Consider the following 20,041-nt stretch of genomic DNA (forward strand, 5'->3'; position numbering starts at 1 on the left):
AGCAATGAAATCCATTTTCATCATGTGCTGGTAGCTCATTTCTAGCCTATAAGCAACAGAATCACATCTCAGTTTGTGTGTACAAACATGTGAGAACAGACTGAATTTTACTTTCATAGAGGCAAACTGGCTACTGGGGTTAAGGACAGTTTTCTGTTCTAGGTGCCACAACTTGTCAATTCTTCTGGGTCTTGTATCGGCTTGGTCAGCCTTTGTGTGCCTCTTTCTGTAACCTCAGGCTTGCAGTCATCCACTTCTGTACCTTATCTGAAGGCATTTAGGAGAAATGTGAGTAACTGGTTCTAAATAGTGCTATGCAATACTTGGGTTGTACTGGTTCTGTCACCAGTGTTCACTGTATACAACATTGAAAGTTTCCATTTTAAAAAGTTCTGGAGTTATACTAGATTTTCACGTGAATGAGTAGACCTACATAACAAGCAAATTCAGAAATTATTGTCCTAGAAATGCGTCTGAGCTTACCTCATCATCTACAGATACCTGCAGGGAGCGGAGGCTGCAGGCATCTTCAGTTTAGAACCAAGGAAGTCTTGGCTGGCTTAAGTTCCTCAGCAGAACTTGTCTGCACAGTGTTTCTAGTGTTCTTCTTCTGTGCCATGCTTTTCAGTGATGAGGTGACTGTGAAAAAGCTGTCTCTTTTAATTACAGACATTATTAATTAGGAGAAGTGGAGATTGTTTTCATGAGGTAGTTAATTGGTGTAGCCATTAGTAATGACAGATGTTATGCTCTCTCAGGGCTTCATATTCTTCATGTTAACCTTACCAGGAGTGTTTTTAAAGTAGTAGTAAAATATATGTGCTTTTTCTGCAAAATCTTTTTTACACTTAATGATAAAACCAAAGCATTTCAGATTACCATGTGACAGTGAAGAAGTATCACCATAGCAGCTGAAAAGCAAACTGTTGATATACAGTGTGCTTAAAGAAAAAAAAATGCTAGTAAGTTAAAAACATGTTGGACTGAATTCCTTCAAGACTGAGCTAAGTAATTTATCTACAGCATAGCTATTGCATACATAGACGTTGTTTCAGCTTCCGACCAGTGCATACACTCTGGGATCCAAAGGACGTCATTCGAGGGAGTCTCTACTTGGGGCGCATGGGATCAGGTGCTGCAACTCCGTCTGTCTGATGTGTCTTCCTGTGTTTTTAGGCAGAAGAAATGGATGCTAACAGATAACTGCAACAAATTACTGAAGCAAAATTGTTACTTACAATAAAATAAAATAAATGGGTGACTGCATCTTTGACATAGTCAGTCTCAAGAGAGAGATAATTCAGAACCTGAGGATCTGAAATGTTTAGAAATTGAACTTCTAAATACTTGAAGCAATTGGGTCACTGATGGAGTATATGATACAACTCAAATCATTTAAAACAGTTTTGCTTTTATCATATCTTCTAGATGCAAATAGGAAATATGCCAGGTGTAGTTAGGAAAAGATGTAAAAATTTTCTCTTATTATGGGAAGAAAAATATGACAAGTAACTGGAAGACATTCACACTGCCAGTCCTTCCTTGTCACATTTTATAGTAGAAACAAGACTCAAAAGTGGTTTTATTTTCTAACCAGTAACAGTTAAATATAGTGATGGGCCTCCTCTTGAGGGTTAAAAAAAAATCCACAATATTATCATTCATCTTGTGCCAAAAATAGTGGTTTTGTTCAAACAAAAGGTAGCAGCAGCAACCTATGAAAACCTTGTAAAATGAGCCATTGAAAGCTTAAAGTGTCTGTCTACTGGCTTAATCAACTAAGAACATGAAATTTATATTGGGCAGTATTACTAAAAACTAATTGTTTTGGGACATCCTTCTGGTTGTTGCATAGTCACAATTCCAGTAACACAAAGCAAATTGCTCTGGGCGAAACTCCATCGGAATAGAAAGGAACTGTGGGAGCAGCACTTCCACCATACAGACTGCATTGAGAGGGGAAGCAAACAGCAATGAACCTAAGTTGCCAGTGTAAAATTCAAATGGCTAATAAGGCAGCTAATGTAATACCAGTGGTCAGTAGGGTTTAAAGGCATCAAGACAGCATTAAAAAAAAAATATTACAAATGACATAAAGTGAATAAGATGCTGCCATAAGGGAAAGAGCCCTTACTTGTTACAGACAGATCGTGAAGGGCTACGCAAGGCACAATAGTAAATATTTCTGTGTTTGGAATGAAGCAGAATACAAACATTGATGTGATGCTGTGCGAGGAATAGAAAGTTTAGCTTTTGTAACAACGGATGGTGTTCACAAGCTGTTCAGAGACTTTACAAGCAGCCAGCTTGGATCATTTAGACTCAAGAATTTTGTCATGTGTCTAGGCAACGTGTGCGGATGCGCATTTGCTCTTCCTCTATACTCTAAACCAGTGGGATGCAAAACAGCTTCAGTCTGAAATCTAGACAGATACATTGTGGTTGTGCTGAGTCTCTGCCTTGCCTTTTGCAGTACTGAATGCTTTGGGGTACTTGTTAGGCTACCGACAGAAGGCACTACCTTTTCTGGCAGAGGCCAGCTGCCTGCGTCCGGCGGTGTTTAGCACGTCCTGATGTGCACGACCTGCAGACGGAGTTACCCAGGCTGCGGGTTTGGAGGTATGGCGCGTGGGTTCGGCAGTGGGGTCATGGGAAACGCTGTTTGGAGAGGGACTTAGTGAAAATAGCTGCGTTGGATGGGAAAAAAAAAACATTTGTGTGAGCATCAGAGGGTTTTAAATATGCAAATAAATGCTGGAATTATTTTTTGTTTCTGCACGACGAGCTGGGGAGCTGGGAGGATACAACACTTGGAGTTACATGGCATTAACTAGTTGCCTTGATTGAAACTAAGGTGTAATCTAACCTTGTGCTTTCATGGTATTTCTTGAAATTTCTCCTGTATTTACAAGATGAATTTTCTACCTGGGTACTCGGATACGGTCTAGTTAATGAAGCATTCGTTATGGATGCCACTGGTGCCAACTGGAGAGTGTTCTGCGCTGGCTGGGCGCACATCAAACCTGCTGGGAAGTGGTCCTCTGGCTGTGTCGTACCTCAGGGATCAATGTAACCTAACAGACAGCTGGGAATTCAGGAACTTGAAAGTCAAAGGGCTTAGAAAATGTGGTTTAAATATTTTGAACCTGCGGCTTCATACTGGATAAGGCCTTTAATAATGGGTAAGGCCATAGATCGGTCTACATTAATCAGCTCCCTGCCTAAGCGCTTTTCTGGGCTGGTCTGTACAAAGGTGATCAAGTCACTTCGTGTTCCAAGGGCTGTTGGCTTCCCCACTGCCCTCTGCCTGCGCCTCCTTTGCACTCCACCTTTTGAAGCAACATTATCTTCTTTTCTGTTTTAGTGTTAAGGAATGGAAGATGAGTATTTTAAGTGTGTAGACAGTTATTTTGATATATTGTTCAAATGTATTTAGTTCTATACTAATGCAACTTAACAGGAATTTAAGGTCAGGAAAACCATGATGCAATAACATATTGCAGTATCTTTCTATCTGCTTGGCATAATTAAAATAAGCGTAAGTAATGCATACCATTGCATAGCATCAATCTGAAACACAGCCTTAGGAAAGAACTCTCCAACCAGAATTTCTTAGATTTAATCTTTGCTGAACACTGATTTAGTGGATACCTGCCAGAATAGCAAAGCATATGTTCAAAAGCCTGGCAAGACTTGAAGAGCTTTGGCAATACTGTGCCACACGTACCCTGTAGCTAATTCAGCAATGTGCTATTAAAAACAAACGGTATGCCTCAGTTTTCACTGATAAATTTTCCAAATATATAACTGATATTAGTCAAGTCCTCTGTAGATTCTTTAGTAAATAAAATTGATTAGTGAAAACGCTTACGTAGAATGTAGAAGAAATTCTTCTGACTGTAGGAATAATAATGCTTTGCACTTGGAGTCAAAAACCTATTTCTCTTCCTGAAGTGCCAAAGATTGTAACTTTTTATCCAGAATTTATAAAGCTATTTTTGATTGTGAGCATTATGAAATGCCTGTGCTACTTAAATATCAGCAAACCAGTGTCCAAACATAGTGTAGTATTAAAAAAATAAAACCAGGAGTAGTCTAATAGCACTCTGTTTTACATGCTTGTGAAACCCAACGTGACTGATCCTGTTGTGCAGGAGAGCTGTGTCATGGGTTTTAGTCGCTAGCTCAGAGAAGGGTGCTGTGCAGTGCTCTGTTTGTTTCCTGTTTTATCGCCTTTTTATTTTATGGTATAGATGCTTGTCACAGCTCCCTAATACAGAGAACAAATTTCAAAATGAGAGGTATTATGACAGTGCTTAAGGGATCGTGTCTATTTTCTGTCTGTTGGATGTGAGAGTGTGTGGCTGTTCCTTGCAAAGTGATGAAAAAGCTTCCACGTTTTGCCACTGGCTCGTATTTTAAGTCACTGCTGCAGTTGTGCAGCCTTTCCTCCCTTCTCTGCGGTGATAATCAAGCAGCTATCTTCACGTGCTCCTCAGGCTAATTGTCAGAGCGCTACCTTGCACGGCACGGTTGAAGTAAGAGAAAAGAAAGCTGTAGAGCTCCAACTATGAGCAGGAGCGTTAAGTTCTTGCTTGTAGTGGTTTCTTGTCAGTGTTGAGACCTTGTCAGGAGCTCGAAGCTATCTGCCTGTTTGCATTCCTTACAGTAGGCACAGCAAGTTCACCACGATGCTGGCTGCAGAGCTCAGAAGTGCCTGGCTAGCTCTCCGGTCTCGTGGCTTGGTGGTAGAAATCCAGGTTATGCTACCCAGTCAGAGGCTTAAGGGACTTCCTAAAGAAGGGTGGTGTCAATGGTTTTACTTTTTTTTTTTTCTTTCTCCATTTCCAATGTAATTCAAGAGGCTCTCTGACTGATTTAGTAGGTCTTTTTTTTAAAAACCAAAGGTGGCTGAGACTTTGCCTAGATTCCAAACACTGGGAGAGTAATATGTATGTGGTGTATAAGACCAAATGCAGGTTGCAATCATTCAAACACATTTCTTTTAAAATTCTGATTCTAATCTAAAGGATTTTAATGAAATATGGAAGTACTGTATCCCCTAACCAGGTAATATTAATAATAAACATTTATAATACCTCATTTGTGTCTCATACATGACATTTTATCAAATTTCTTCCAGAAACAATGTACCAGCAAAGTAGGAATTGCCAATGGTTTAGTTCTGAGTGCCGTCTAATACCACATCTGTTTCAGATTTATCTTACTTTACTCAGGAGCGTGCTTGGCATACAAAGTACTCTTACCCAGCCATCAGGCAGCAGTCACTGCTTTAAATCTAAGCACATAAAAGTCTTCATAGGAGGGCACGTATAATCATTTGTACAGGTAGTAAGGAATCTGAACAGAATTGCTTCACTCCAAGCTGCAGGAAAATGCGAAAGGAGAACAAGTTACATAATAGCGGCTATAACTCAGAGTAAAACAAAAGTCTCCTTAGGGATGATGATAACGTTTAAGAGAATAAGAACAGACTTTAAAGATATTATGGCAGAGTGCCAAACAGCAGCTCCCATTGTCTTTCTCAAAAGCATGTGCCCACACAGCTGCAGATACTGACCTGTCTTGGAAACAAAAGAACTTGAAAAATACATGCATAATTGATTTTAAAAGCCATCCACAATATATGTCCTTTCCTCATGGAAACAGAGATGTCAGAGAGTAAATGAGATAAAAGGATATATCCAGCCTTTCAAATTTAAACCAGGCGTTTCTCCATTTCTAGTATTCTGCTGAGCATACTCTTCCTATCAGCACAAATAAAGCCAATATAATAGTACTGGAAATCACTGCGCTTGGAACTCATGAAGAAGAAGAAACGATCGCTTAAATGACTCTGTGTGTTGGCTTCACTTGTGATTGTGCTTTCTCCCAGTGGGAGAAATACCTATAATAACGTAGTCTTTACCCTCAGTGCTAATATCTGAAGACAGTTGTATGTTGAGACTTCCTCAGATTTTGATTTCTTTTTCCATGTCCTTTTCTTACCTCATACTAATGTATTAATGTTGTCATGCCTTCAGTGTGCATTTGACTGAGCAGGCAGTGGTTTTGGACTGCGAATGTAACCAATATCTGGCATCTTGCTTGTGATTTGCAGAAATACTCAGAAAACGAGCAGGAATCAAACTGTGAAAGGTCATCGCTTTCTGAAGCACGTAAGCATTCTTTTTTGTAGGAATTGATTTGGAATCTGTCTCAGTGGTCCACAGTATTGATTGAGTAGTCCACATATTCCAGAAAAATGCAGCCAACTTCTGGCAGAAGATTTTGGTTTCTGTCTCTATGTGGGTTTTACTGGAATAGCCTGCTTCATCCTACATCATCTTTATTACTGTAGGCATCAATATTTCTCTCTTGTCACCATATTGAAAGCTCTGAGAGTACAGAAGTCATGCTCAAATGGACGCATAAATTTTGCACACCCGTAAGTATTTTCCGGTAGACATTTATTGTCTCAGTCTGTGTCATTAAATGATTCACAAAGGGAACAGAAATATGGCTCACGGTGATGGCTTATGAACATTCTTTCTTTGGGAGAGTAAAAGTGTCTGCTGGAGGGTTAAATCCCAGGAGAGTGAAAAATGGGAATGTGATCGCATCACCATGGCTGCTTCATTACACAGCCAAGTGGCTTTAGTTGGCAGACAGTGAGCCAGGCAGCAAGCATCAGGTTTAGTATCGAATGTAGTGCTGGCATGCTACAGTGGGTAAGCAGGCTTCAGCACAGGGGCAGAACCTGCTTGAGCAGGGGTTCAGACCAGCCAACCTCCAGAGGTCCCTGCCAACCTCGTGGGTGATTCAGATGAGTGGCAATAGAGGTTTCTGAAAAAGATACAGCTGGTTTCACTTCAGATTAGGAAGGCAGGCTTAGATCATCTTGGTGCAGGGTGACATAAGCATGCACGAATTAATAATCACCTATTTCTAAAATTGCTGGTATAGCTTTTAACGCAATTAAAAAGGGCAGCACGAGTAAGAGCAAGCATGGACAGATGAATAGTGGAAAAAATCCAGCAGTTTTCTCTGTTTCTTAAATGGGAATTATGTTACTAAGTGTATGCTCTAGTCATCTTTATCAGGTTTTACCTGTAAATATTTTATAAAGGATATTGCAGATTGCCTTTCTCCTGCATGGCACTTAAATTCTAAATTATCGTATGATAAATTATTTGTTGTGCATCTAGGCTTGAAAATTACTAATTCCAATTAGAACTAAATTCAAACATCTTCTGTTAAGATAACAATCATAATTTCTGAAGACAAAATTGACAGCTTTAAGTGCACGTGCCTTCAATAACAACAACAACAAAAGAAGTAATACATGAGTGTGGGAATAGGGTTGCAGTGTTTCAGTAGTGTTGTCTACTGGAGCATCCTGACTGTTTTTCAAACCATGAGCTTAAGCCCACCTGTATGCGGAAAAGAACAGTATGGGATGAGTGAAATTTAATACTGATTTTGGTGAGCGCACAATTGAATTCATGGTGACCTCTGCTTTTCCATAGTAAATACTTTTCAGTGTATATAGACTTTGAATCAGTTTTTCATAAAGGATGACTGCAATATTTCTCCATTTGTCAGGGATTGTCTATCAAGCTGGTGGAAACCATGCAAGAAACCTATTTTTTCTTATCCTGAACCCTTATCTTACTCATCCCCCAACGAATAATGGGTAATATAATTTCATCTTAAATGTTCATTTAAGATATTGAGTGATTGCAATATTGAGTGCTTTAGTTCTCCCTTAACAGATTTGGATCAATTTTCTTTAATTGAGTTTATTCTGGATATACTTGAGAAATTTTATTTCACCAAATAAATCATGATGATTCCTAGTCTTGGCTCTGTATGTTTTGCGTATTTTTATTAAGTATTCATTACTGTGACAGTATTTAGAGGCATTTTGAAAAGCATATAACCATATAAATGCATATTATAAGTCTGCACAAAGAGCTTTTAAACCATTAGTGCCACTGTTGTAGATAAGTACTTAGGGATTCTTATATCCAGGGATTATTTGACTGCTTCACATGATGAGCTATTAAATCCTCATGTGAAATTTAGTACTATTTTTTTGGTGATTACGGATTAGCTTATCATTGAGTTTAGCAGCGGACTCGTTTGTCGTTTTGAAAGTAGATGAGAACTGGTAAGTTAAGCAATCGGGAAGACTGGCTGATCCTCAGCTGTGGAAGCACACAACAAAATTGAAAACACCCTGCACCACCCCTGAAACTTCCATCTTACGTTAGATTTTGTCTAGAAGATTGGTCCACAGCTTGCTTCTGAACGAGTTAAAGCCTGTAGCACATTTTTTGTTGTGGAGATAAAGCCTGTGAGGCTGTGAAATCCTAATGGAACTATTGTGAAAATTAGGCCATCTGAAGGAAAGACTTCTGCTTGTACCGACCTTTAAAAGCACCGTGTAAGCACATCTTCAGTTTCTCCACCCTTTTATATTTCTCCAAGCGTATCAACTAACATCTTTTTTGTAGTTTGGGTACCAGAGGCTGGAGAAGAACTTTCCTGAATCATCCATTGAAGGCAACTTTAAAATAATATATTGATTTTAGATTAAAAAGCCAGGTAAAAGGAAACTAGAAGATGTGATTTCAATGTGTTAAATGCAACTAAGGCTTAACACCAGGTGCAGACTTACAAAAAGATCTTACAAAAGTTGATAGGGAACTCACTACGAACATAAATTGTAAATAGCTGAAACTTTTCATATTGTATTTAATATAATGCTATGTTAACTCTTACTTATTCAGTTATTCCTGGAACCATTAAGAAATGCCAGAAGGTAAGTGGGTTCTGCAGCCTCCGTTGCAGGTATCGGATGGCACATCCTGCCGCGTTTAATCAGCTCTCTTACAGTAGACTGGAAGAAGAACCTGCAAACTCAGTGGAGCGTCATCCAAATGCTCCTGGATGGTGCTCAAGTGTGAGGCACTGCCAGCACACCTAGGTAAACAAGCCTAAAGCAGCTTCACTTTGGGTTTGAGTTCACAGGGGACCTGTTAACAGCCGCAGTCAGGAAATGCCGTCGTTCTATCAGAGCACAGGGCTGGAAGGGTCCCCAGGAGATCACTAGAATATTCCTCATCCATAAGTTGTGATTACTTTATTATTTCTGATATATTATTTCAACCTATTCTAAACAAGAATGATTAAAAAAAGGGGGGGGGGGGGAGGGGTGTTAAAAAAATATATATATATGCACCCTTTTAGGGCTAGTAATCTTGCCTGTTAAGAAGTTTTTCCTAGTATGGAACTTGGTTTTCTTGTGACTTAAGCTAACTACTCTTTTCCCTAAGCATTGTGGACAGGGAGAACAATTGATGGCTCTCTTAAATGCATAAGCTTATGCGCTTGAAGACTATTACCGTGTCTTTTGTCTGTTGACTAAACAACCCCAGTTTGTTCAATACTTCTTCACTGGTCATGTGTGCTCACTCTAATTCCATCTCATATCCTGCTTTGTAGACTAAGTGATCCATTTTTCCTTTCTGAAAAGAAATGCTAAGTATTTCAATAAGTTCATAGTGTCATACATTATTAATGAGAAAGCCTGTACATATATATATTTGACTGTTGGTCAGAGTAGTGGCCGACTGCTTTTGAATCCAAGCAAAGACAGTTTTGCATAGTCTCTGAAATCAGAATTGCATAAAAAGTATAATCAAAATCTTTACAAAATCAGGGTAAGAGGATATACAGTATGCTTCCCTTACATCCACAAGACCTGTTATTCTATTTTAGAAATAAAAACAGGGCAGTGTGATATGACTTGTCCCTGAGATATATGTACTGGCATCCACTTGACTTTCTGGGTTCCTTCTGGTCAGCGGTGTGCAACCGACCATCCACAGATCCTTGCGATCTGAAGAGGTTAGGAAAAATAATGTAAGCAAGCTCTCTCAGAGAATTATATTCTTTTTGTGATCAGTGTTTGTATTTATGGTAATTCCAAAGGTTTTTAACCAGAATTCCTTTTTCAGTCTGTTTCACTACAGTCATATGTCTTCGTTTTTTGTTTTTCCCCCCTCTTCTCCTCCCACCACCAAACCCCCCTCCACCCCCAATAATCTTCCTGGACTCCAGCAGTGTGCTTTTAGTTGCTTATCAGAGTTCCCTCATGCGTGTATCAATAAAGCTGGACAAAAAGACCAGGCTAGAGCATGCCTGATTTAGTAGTGTACAAGGTTAAAAAGATGGAGGGTAGAATGGATGAAGTACATAACTGTGGAATAAACTATTTAATATATACTAGAGATTTTCAGGAGTTTATGCTTTGACCAACTGTGGGTGTATTTTTTTTTTCCACACTTTAAAAGCAAGGCTCTTGCAAATTCATATATCCCCTTCCTAAAGCACATGGGCAAGATATCAGTTCAGTGAAAATGTCAGAAGAATTCTTTTTAACATTAGCAAATACGTTTTTCCCAACACTTTTGAAACAGATAAAGCATTTTTTTGGTTGCATCACTCCCCCTCCCCCCAAATGTTGTCAAAATGGATGCACTTAGTCAAAATTGTATGAAACTTCAAAATGTAAAGTGTTGGTTGTTAATCTATAGGAGTTTTTAGGCATTAATTTTATTGGTGCCTTTTGTAATTTGTCTCGGGTGGGTGTATTTTCCCCAAATTTTTTAACACCATTACTGTTACTTAGTGCAAGCCAGGAGAGGAATATCTACATAACAAAGAGAGGAGGACAAGAAGATTCACATCAGAAGCAAAATTCTTCCTTCTGCTATTTCCAGTAGCACAACTCGCACCAGAGTTGTCTTTGCTTTTTGCAACACGGAGAGCTGCGGGCATGTGGGTAGTGTGGGATGATCTGGCACCATTTCAAGAAACAGTTTGCGCCCTTAAAGGTCCACTTGTTGTCACAATAAAGCTTAGATTTTTGGAGGGGCCTATAAGGTCCTGTTCAGTATAGAATACCTATCTGAACTGCAGTATATGAATAATGCATTTAAAATCTGTTTGCGTTTTGTTGCATGTAATCATGTCGGTGAGCATCTTTTGGTTCATGTAACTAGATGCTAACCCTAAAGTCCTCACTAATGTGTTTGCATCATAACTGCACATCTGGTTGTGCGGCAAAGAGTATAGGCGCATTTAGTTCCCACAATTTCACAATGTTTATAAGTGAATGGTGCTATGCTTAAATGGAATCACATCTCAGAGCTCTTCACGGGGTTGTGTTCTGTGAGCAGTGCTCCTGCCACTATCGTCATATTTTTGGACACGTGAGGAGAAATAGATAAAGTACAGCAGCTCCTTCCTGGTGACAAATTATTAGACTGATGCACCCTATAGAAAACACATATACCCTTTCATCTGCATGGTTAGTATAAACAACAAATCAGTGTTAAGGTGCTAGATGAGTTCATTATCTTTCTCTCTTATCCGACAGATGAAAAAAAAAATTAAGAGAAATGTGCTTTAGAATAGTAACGGGGTAACTTACAGACAGTAGTGGAAAAGTGTGAGCTCTGTGATAGTATTAGCGTAGTGTTCAAATGAGAAATTTTAGTTTTAATGTCTTTAAAAAATAATGTGTCATTCTTCATGTTTACCAGGTTAACCTTTTGTTCAAGAATACCGACTTATTTTATTGTCTTCTAAAAAATCTATTTAAATCATGTGTTTATTTGGAATATGATTTAAATTGTAATTAGATTTAAGAATGTTTTGGTAATTCTCTTGCAACAAGAAAAGTGACTGTGAAATTACGCAGTACAGGTTCTGTCAAACCTAGGAACTTTTGGATTGTTATATTTTACTTCATATTCCTTCTGTAAAATGTTGCTTTGAGATTTGGGATTTTTTTCAGTCATAAGGATTGACAGGAAGATCCATTGTGAGAGTTCTGCTGGAACTTGCACAAATGGCTCCCTTAGAGAAGGAAGGAAGGCAGCTAGACCTGTCCAAATTATTTCCTCAGTACTGTTTGCTTTATGTTGCTTTTTTAAAATGAAAACGAAAATCAACCTACCAAACAAAAAACCATCTCAATCTAAACAGAATATTAAAGCTATTAGATGTTTGTTTTTTTCAAATATCTCATCTTAGTTTATTTTGATACTGATCTTTAGATTATGTGTATTTTTGACCATTTCTTGCCTCTTTATTGTGAGACCTACCTCGACAAAAGTAGCAATTTTTTTCTCCTTTTTTTTTTTTTTTTTTTTTACATTACAGAATCACAGAATCATCTAGGTTGGAAGAGACCTCCAAGACCACCTAGTCCAACCTCTGACCTAACACTAACAAGTCCTCCACTAAACCATATCACTAAGGGCTACAGCTAAACATCTTTTAAAGACCCTCCAGGGATGGTGACTCAACCACTTCCCTGGGCAGCCCATTCCAATGCCTAACAACCCTTTTGGTAAAGAAGTTCTTCCTAATATCCAACCTAAACCTCCCCTGGCACAACTTTAGCCCATTCTCCCTCATCCTGCCACCAGGCACGTGGGAGAATAGACCAACCCCCACCTCTCTACAGCCTCCTTTAAGGTACCTATAGAGAGCGATAAGGTCGCCCCTGAGCCTCCTCTTCTCCAGGCTGAACAATCCCAGCTCCCTCAGCCGCTCCTCGTAAGACTTGTTCTCCAGACCCCTCACCAGCTTCGTTGCCCTTCTCTGGACTCCCTCGAGCACCTCGACGTCCTTCTTGTAGCGAGGGGCCCAAAACTGAACACAGTACTCGAGGTGCGGCCTCACCAGAGCCGAGTACAGGGGGACAATCACTTCCCTAGTCCTGCTGGCCACACTGTTTCTTATGCAAGCCAGGAAGCTGTTGGCCTTCTTGGCCACCTGAGCACACTGCTGGCTCATATTCAGCCGACTATCAACCAATACTCCCAGGTCCTTCTCTGCCAGGCAGCTTTCCAACCACTCATCTCCCATCCAGTAGCGCTGCTTGGGGTTGTTGTGCCCCAGGTGCAGGACCCGGCACTTGGCCTTGTTGAACTTCATACAGCTCGCCTCAGCCCATCATTAATTACACCTATTAAGATTTAGTGCTGTCTTATACCAAATTTCATCTTTTACTATTTACAGCCATTGGAGTTGCATGTATACTTGCATTTAGAAATAGTTTATTTCATACTCCAGGGTTTTGTCTTGCGTGTTTCATATTCTGTAACCTGCCTGGCCGTGAGAAACTACTTGCAGCTTTTGAAGTGCCTGTTACAGAACTGCTTGCTTACTTCTGCAAAAGGCCCATTCATTCTGCACTGCACAAAAAAGTCTATTTCTAGCACTGTGCAATGCTTTTAACTTCTGCTATGTTGTCCATCCATGCAAAACTGTCAATTACTATCTACATTGATCTCTTTTCATCTTAACATTATTGACAAATGTGAAAATGTCCAGAGAGCTTTTTTTTTACTATTATTATTACTTGACAAAATGTTAAACTTTATTTTATTTACTCATTAGTCTTAAAAGTTCACCATATTCGTATTTTTTCCATAGTCTCTTCCGTTACACCATTCCATCTGCCAAACATATACTAATCCTCCTCAACAATATTTGGATTTTTCTCTGAGAACACTAGTTTTATGATTGCTCTTCAGTATAGTCACGTTTAATCCAAAGCAGAATATTATTCTAAAACAAATCTCTTTTGTTTATTGGCACAAGTTCAGGTTTTTGTTTGGTTTCATTGCAGGAGTTTAATTGCAAGCCTCAGTCAAGTCATCATTCAGAGTACCTTCCAACTGCCTGGAATTCTCAACTGTAATTTTGCAGGCATTACTTTGTCGACAGAATATAATCCATGTACTTGCAGGTTTCTTTGAATTGAATGTGATATGTAATTAACCAGCCATTCCTACTTTGGGGTCGATTTCTGGAATTCAGATGCAAATTCATGTAATCTGCAAGATGATGTTGTCCACTTCTCTTAAGGAGCTAAATTCCATAGAAATTTGTGCCAAAGTCTGAGGAATATAAGGGTGTTGCTATACTGACTAAGCAACTCTTTTTAATTCAGATTTGCTCTGCACGCCACATTGTCCTTTTTACCACAGGCAGATCTCACATAGGTTTGATATATTGTTTTGCAAAGAATATGCAGAAAGCTGAGCAAAACCTGCAGTTATACTGTGCATTAGGTCATAAGAACCTGTTTCTGTCTTGCTGATTTCTCATCTGACCACCCATGACAGAACACAGGTGTTCAAAAGGACATGTCACAGTCAACCTTGCCTGTAAAGGAGCTGGCTGCTACAAACCTTTCATCTCGTAAGGTGAAAAGGAAGTGGAGCCATTTGGTATACAGTGAGAGAAAGCACCAACTTCCTGACTTTTATTCCTTTTGGGGCTGTTTGCTTCTGTTGTTATTTTTCCTTTGTTTGGCTAGCACATAAATATTATTTGAAAAAAAAGATAACTGGACTCAAACCCCTTGATACCTATTAATTTTATGCTTGGTGCATTTAAGCAATATCTTGCTCTATTAAAAGGCAATAATGCAGTTTCTTCCTTTTCCTTAACCTCATTATGTTCTTGCTAAATCAACTCAATTGTAGCAGTTCTGGTCCCCTGAGGATTCTCTGAGAAAGCCTTTTCAGAAGAATTTCAAGATGGAGGCCTGTGGAATAGCCTACTTTGAGATGAATATTCTCAAGATTTACTGTTGTTTTTTGGGGGGAAGAGAAAATACAATATTTTGTTTAATTTCTAATGTTTTCTGGTAGAAGTGTTTGTTACAATGTTGGAGATATTCCAGACTAGTTAGCAGCCTGTTGAAGCCTTTTAATTCCCTTGTTCAGTTAAGCACAAAAATATTTTATTTTCATGGGAAGTGTTATTGATCACTCAGGCACCCATTTCATTCCATTGAAATTAATGTTTAAGTGACATAAGACCAGATATTCTTGGAGATAGGCTTTATAGAAGGTACTGTATAAAGCTTTGGAATGATGTCATTATTTAAATTATTTTTGTCCTTTTTTTTTCCTTTCATTTTGGCTCTCCAAAAAAAAATCAGCTAATACCTTTTTCATTAAAAATAATATATAGGTGGTCTAAACCAGTTCTCAGATATACAGAAGGAATAGATTTGGGGCCTGTATTATGTAATCAAGAATATAAGGGGAAGAAGTAAGGTGTGAAGATCTGGAAAAAAAAAGGGGGGGCATTTTTCTAAAGTAAGCTGAATAGTATTGATTCTGAATGAGGTAATGCAGTTTTTCTTAAATGGGAACACTACTAGTTTTTTCTTTGTGTAGCTATCCAGACCATACAGGGGCCTAAAAGTCTTCAAATAAGAGCTAGAGGGGCCTACACATGGTGTTTTATAATAGAATCCTGCTTTTCCCAGTTCCGTGAACATAAGGTACAAAGGGATGCTTACGGATTTCATGAAATAAATTATTTCAAAACAAAAAGCATTCTAATGGTGTTTTATTATGGTGACCCTTAAGTACTGGCATTTCATTGGCTGGTATTGGCTGCTTCTATAAATCTTGCAATCTGGGACAACTTCTATACATTTCTTAGATAAAATTGTACATGAAAACATGGCTATACTTTTTTGTCTCTCATCCTGTGAGTTAATTATGTATTTTTTATCAAGGTAAAGCTGTTTAAAGTAGTAGACTTCCTTTTAATTTTCTGTTGATTGTTATGTTATAGGAATTATCCTAATAGGCACCACGTGGGATCAAGGCCAGGTATCTGCTAAATTTAGGAGAGGTTTGTGCAGATGTAGGTAATTTGTTGATTCTGGTGCTAAATTTCCTGCTGCTTCCATAAGGAAATAGGTCTTTGCTTCATAGGCCTGAGTGCATGAGGTATATAGAATGGAAGGAACATAATTTCCTATTCTTTGTGATTATGTAGTAGATCTGTGTGTGTTTTGTTGGATTTTTTGTTTGTTTTACTCTCCATTTGGTATAGTTAGGACAAAAATAAGGCCGTGTTTGTTTAAATAGAGTTTACAATCAAAGCAATAGAAACAGAGAATATTGTTCCCAAAAGTAACTTAAATGGGAGGAACATCTTAAACCTAGGTTCTTTAAAACCTGCAGTGTTGTTGCATTATTGGTTTGCTTCTGTTGGCACAAAGGTAAAATGTCTGGGTGGAGATGGTTTCGTTAGAGACTAAAAAGAGTTCCATATTGATAGGGATATCAAATGCAAGCCCAAGCCCAAATAGCAGACTTAGTAATAGTGAAACAGTTACTGGCTAGGTTTCTTTCCCAGCAGAGTCCTCTAGGGATCATTTTTAACCATAGTTGCTATATTTAGTAGTGAACTAGAAGTTTACTTAAAATCATTACTGCAGTAGATTGCAGAGGTCATGAGGTCTGAAGCACTAAATTGAGTACCGGCCAACAATAAGCATTTCAGTACAGAAGTTGGAGGCTTTTCCTGGGAAACAGTGTCTTGGATTTATATTTTTGTAAGTGGCAGCTATTTGCAACAGATCATCACTGTCTGTGGAAGACCTATAGCCAGGAGGGCTAGTATGACTTCGGAGCCCTTGTGTTTGCCACTGTTACAGTGCTGTTGGAAAGCTGTGTGCTGTTCTACTGCCAAATCAAGGAAGAAACACAAAATGTTGATAAGGTTCCATTAATCCTTCATTATAGTTTTATACTGTAGTTGTATGTAATAGCTCATCAAAAAAAAAAAAAGATAAAAAATTGGATCTAATGTGAAAATCTATGGCTACGTGAAAAAGTAAAGTAATAGCGTTCTGCTTCTTAATCTATTAGATAAAGCACTATAAAATCAAAGCTTAGAAACTGAAGCGTAACAAAACTTTATTATTGGAAAGACTTCTGGAGGAAATCCAGTTCAACACTGAAAACCACTATAGCACAAATCAGTATTTTGAAATAACCACTAACTAAACTTTTTCTTTTTTTTTTTGAAGTCTTATTTTTTATATTGTGTTGAAGATCATTTAGATGATCCCACCAGTTCATTCCTTTCCCATTTCTGAAGGTTATTTCTCACACGTAACTGGGGAAAAGAAAACCTAGCACAAGTATGGCATTTACAGTTTACTTATTCATTTTTGTTCCTCTTTTCACAATATTTGTAACTGGGAAAAAAATAATGGTATTAAATGGAAACAATCTTAAAGGCATGATTGATGATATCATTAAACCTCTGATTATTTCATAAACACCTTCATAAATCAATTTTATTTGTGGTGTGGGATGAAAATGAAAAATACCCTAACAATGAGTTATCATTCAGGATGTATTTATTAGCTAGCCTAGGAGTTATATTCGCCCAGTAGCTATGTTTGAACATTTAATAGAAATAATGTTGACCTGTTCATTTCATAATGGAAAAGACAGTTAAAGGCAACCTGGAAATATACCTTTAGAAAATTGGGATTCATAAGCTTGCTTGATGCACTGATAGTATAGAAGAGAAATAAGATTTATCTTTGAAGGCTATTTTCTGCCTGGTTACTATGTGTCTTATTTTTCTTTTCTTCACAAGGAAAGGGTTGGCTAATTTTCTATAGTTTTGTTCAGGCTTTTTAGTTGGGTTTACCATATAATAAGAATACTTGACATCAGTTTGTTTTTCTGTAAGAACATAAATGAGCTCTGATGTTCTCCAGTTTGGTTCTACCTTTTTTATGAAAAAGGAAAATGGGTAAATTTCTTAGTCAATTATAGTTCTAATGTATGAAACTGAATAATACCCTTTGTATTTCTTGAGATCTTACAAATAAATGAGAAAACTAGTATCTGGTGGTACTGAAATAGTTTATTGTTTCTTCATTATTAGGTATCTTTCGATCATAATTTCCCAGAATTTTATAAAGAAATTATCATATATTATTTTCTTTTGGAGGTCACTATTGCCAACCAGACTAAGCTTATTCTTTAGGAATAAGTACCTGTTATATCCATTGATTATCGAAGCCTAAATTTTATAGTGCTCTTCAGACTGGAGCTGTTTTCTGCTTCATACTCTAGAAATATGTTTTCACATAAAATGTAAATGTCATGAAAATCATTGCAACTTCTCTTTGTGTTGTATTTCATTAGAGAGCCTAATTATGGTGACACTGACAGAAACATTTGAAATTTCTGTTTCTCAGTCTGTTTAATGTGTTTTGTAAATGACACTTCATTATTTCATTTTAATTAGACTGGTGTGGTATGTGAAGCCAAAGGATTTACATAGTTGGTTTTCTTCCTTTTTTTGCTGTGTTTTTACAATTAAGAGGGCATTTTTATCAAGAAAAACTTATGATGACGTGAATTGTTGGTAAGACCTGTATGTTGTTGACGTTGATTGTGGACATTATTATATACTGCATCTCTAAAGTTGATGCTATTAATTTGGCTTTTATAGCAGTTAGTCCTGCTTCAAACTAAATTTTATGCTGGATTAATAGGCAATAGTTATTAGGCTATTCTTTTTGAAATTATCACTGATCCGGTCTTGCTAAGTGTGCTTCTGTCGTTAGGCTGACAGTGCGTATGTGCTACTTATAAAACTTTCCTCATATAAAATGCAGAGCAAATGAAATGCAAATAAATTTTTTGTTACCTCTTAGTAGAAACAATTAGCTGTATTTCGCAGAATGAGGCTTAGGAGAATTTTTCCTTTATGTTTTTAATGGCCAAATCCAGAAGGCATCTGAGAGCTGGCTTTATTTAGCATTTATCAAGATGGGCATAATGTTGAGCGTGCATTAAATTGTGCGTACTGGTTTAACGATCAGAAAAGCTCATCACACTCTAGCTCCATCCTTCCTGACTGCTCTGCCAGGAAGCTATGAGATGTAGTACAGCTGGCTATTCTGGCTTTGAGCCATGCGGGGATTTGCCTACATATCAGGAATCCCCTCCTTTCCTGCAGAAAAAAAACTCTCTCTTACACCATAAACTTTAACCACCTTTTTCTCCTATGTGAGAAATTTCTGTACTCATGCTGTGCTCATTTCCATATTTGGGGAGTGTTTTATAGGAAAAGATAAAATGAATGCAGTTTGAATAGAAAAACAAATGAATTTTTTTCAGGTCATGGTCTTGCATGCCTGAAAGCTATCTAAACCATGTGTTTCAACTATTTTGTTGCAATGCTAATATTGCTACAATACAAATGATTGTCATCTTTACCACGTTCAAAAACTTTTGCACGGGTCATAAACATTTCCTCCCATGAAATCCCATTTCCCTTAAATTTGACAAGTGGTTACTTGTCTTTTATTGCAGTTCCAAATATCCTTGACTGAGCAAGTGAAGTATTGTAAAGTTGCAGTTGAGAAGGTCCAGATTCCAGAAAAACAAAACAACAACAACAAAGAAAAAAACCTATGGCAAAGAGAGGAAGAGAGTTTAAGTAAATCAGTTTAGTGACCCAGTTTATGATGGTAGCCACAAGCTGTTTGTATGCCAGAGCGGAATAAGCATTGGCATGCAATAGCAAATGCCACCAAAACTAGCAGGTCGCGGAACTGGACTGTGACGCTTTACCAGAGAAGAGAATGGATTAAATGGTTAAATTTGAATCATGGAGGCAGATCATACTGATGTGTGCAAACGTGCAATGAGGTTACTTTCTTTATTCTCTCATGTGACTCATTCTCTCTAAGCAGAAGCAGCATTGTATGTATTAAGGAATCAGCTTGAAATGATGTGGAAGAATATGAAGTAAGAGAGAGCAAAAGGAAGTAATTTTCATTTAAATTGAGGCAGTGCCTCATAAAAGAATTGTACTTTTTTAAACGTGTATCACTTAAACTGTTGTCAAAATTGAATGACGGTGTGTGTTATTTGTATTACCTTAAATTTCTTTGGTAATAAAATGATTCGTCGTGCTACATGCAGTCATTCCAATAAGAATGCAAAAAAAACATTTTTTTTGCCAACATGAATAATTATACATTAGGGTCCATGATTTCTGTCAGTATGTGGCTGCTGAAGAAACAGATCGGTACCCAGAACAATTACAAAATACATCTCTTTCTGTATTATTTGGTCGTATCCATTGCTCTAACTGTAGATTTCAG

At 37.8% G+C, this 20,041-nt stretch overlaps 1 protein-coding gene across 6 annotated transcripts in view; it reads left to right on the forward strand.

Annotated features, from left to right (window-relative positions):
• Positions 1 to 20,041, forward strand: part of ANO3 (anoctamin 3) — a 264,589-nt gene that overhangs the window by 144,868 nt on the left and 99,680 nt on the right. Inside the window, exon 1 of one of the 6 annotated variants that reach the window (XM_040558401.1) lies at positions 2,428 to 2,619. The exons of the other annotated variants lie outside the window; for them this stretch is intronic. Coding sequence (XP_040414335.1) covers positions 2,574 to 2,619 — 46 coding nt within the window. The 5' untranslated portion in view covers positions 2,428 to 2,573. Of the gene's footprint in view, positions 1 to 2,427; positions 2,620 to 20,041 lie in introns of those variants that run through there. 6 annotated transcript variants of the gene reach the window in all.

The sequence above is a fragment of the Cygnus olor genome, chromosome 5 (genome assembly GCF_009769625.2).
Source record: "Cygnus olor isolate bCygOlo1 chromosome 5, bCygOlo1.pri.v2, whole genome shotgun sequence".
In the NCBI taxonomy this organism is placed as follows: Eukaryota; Metazoa; Chordata; class Aves; order Anseriformes; family Anatidae; genus Cygnus; species Cygnus olor.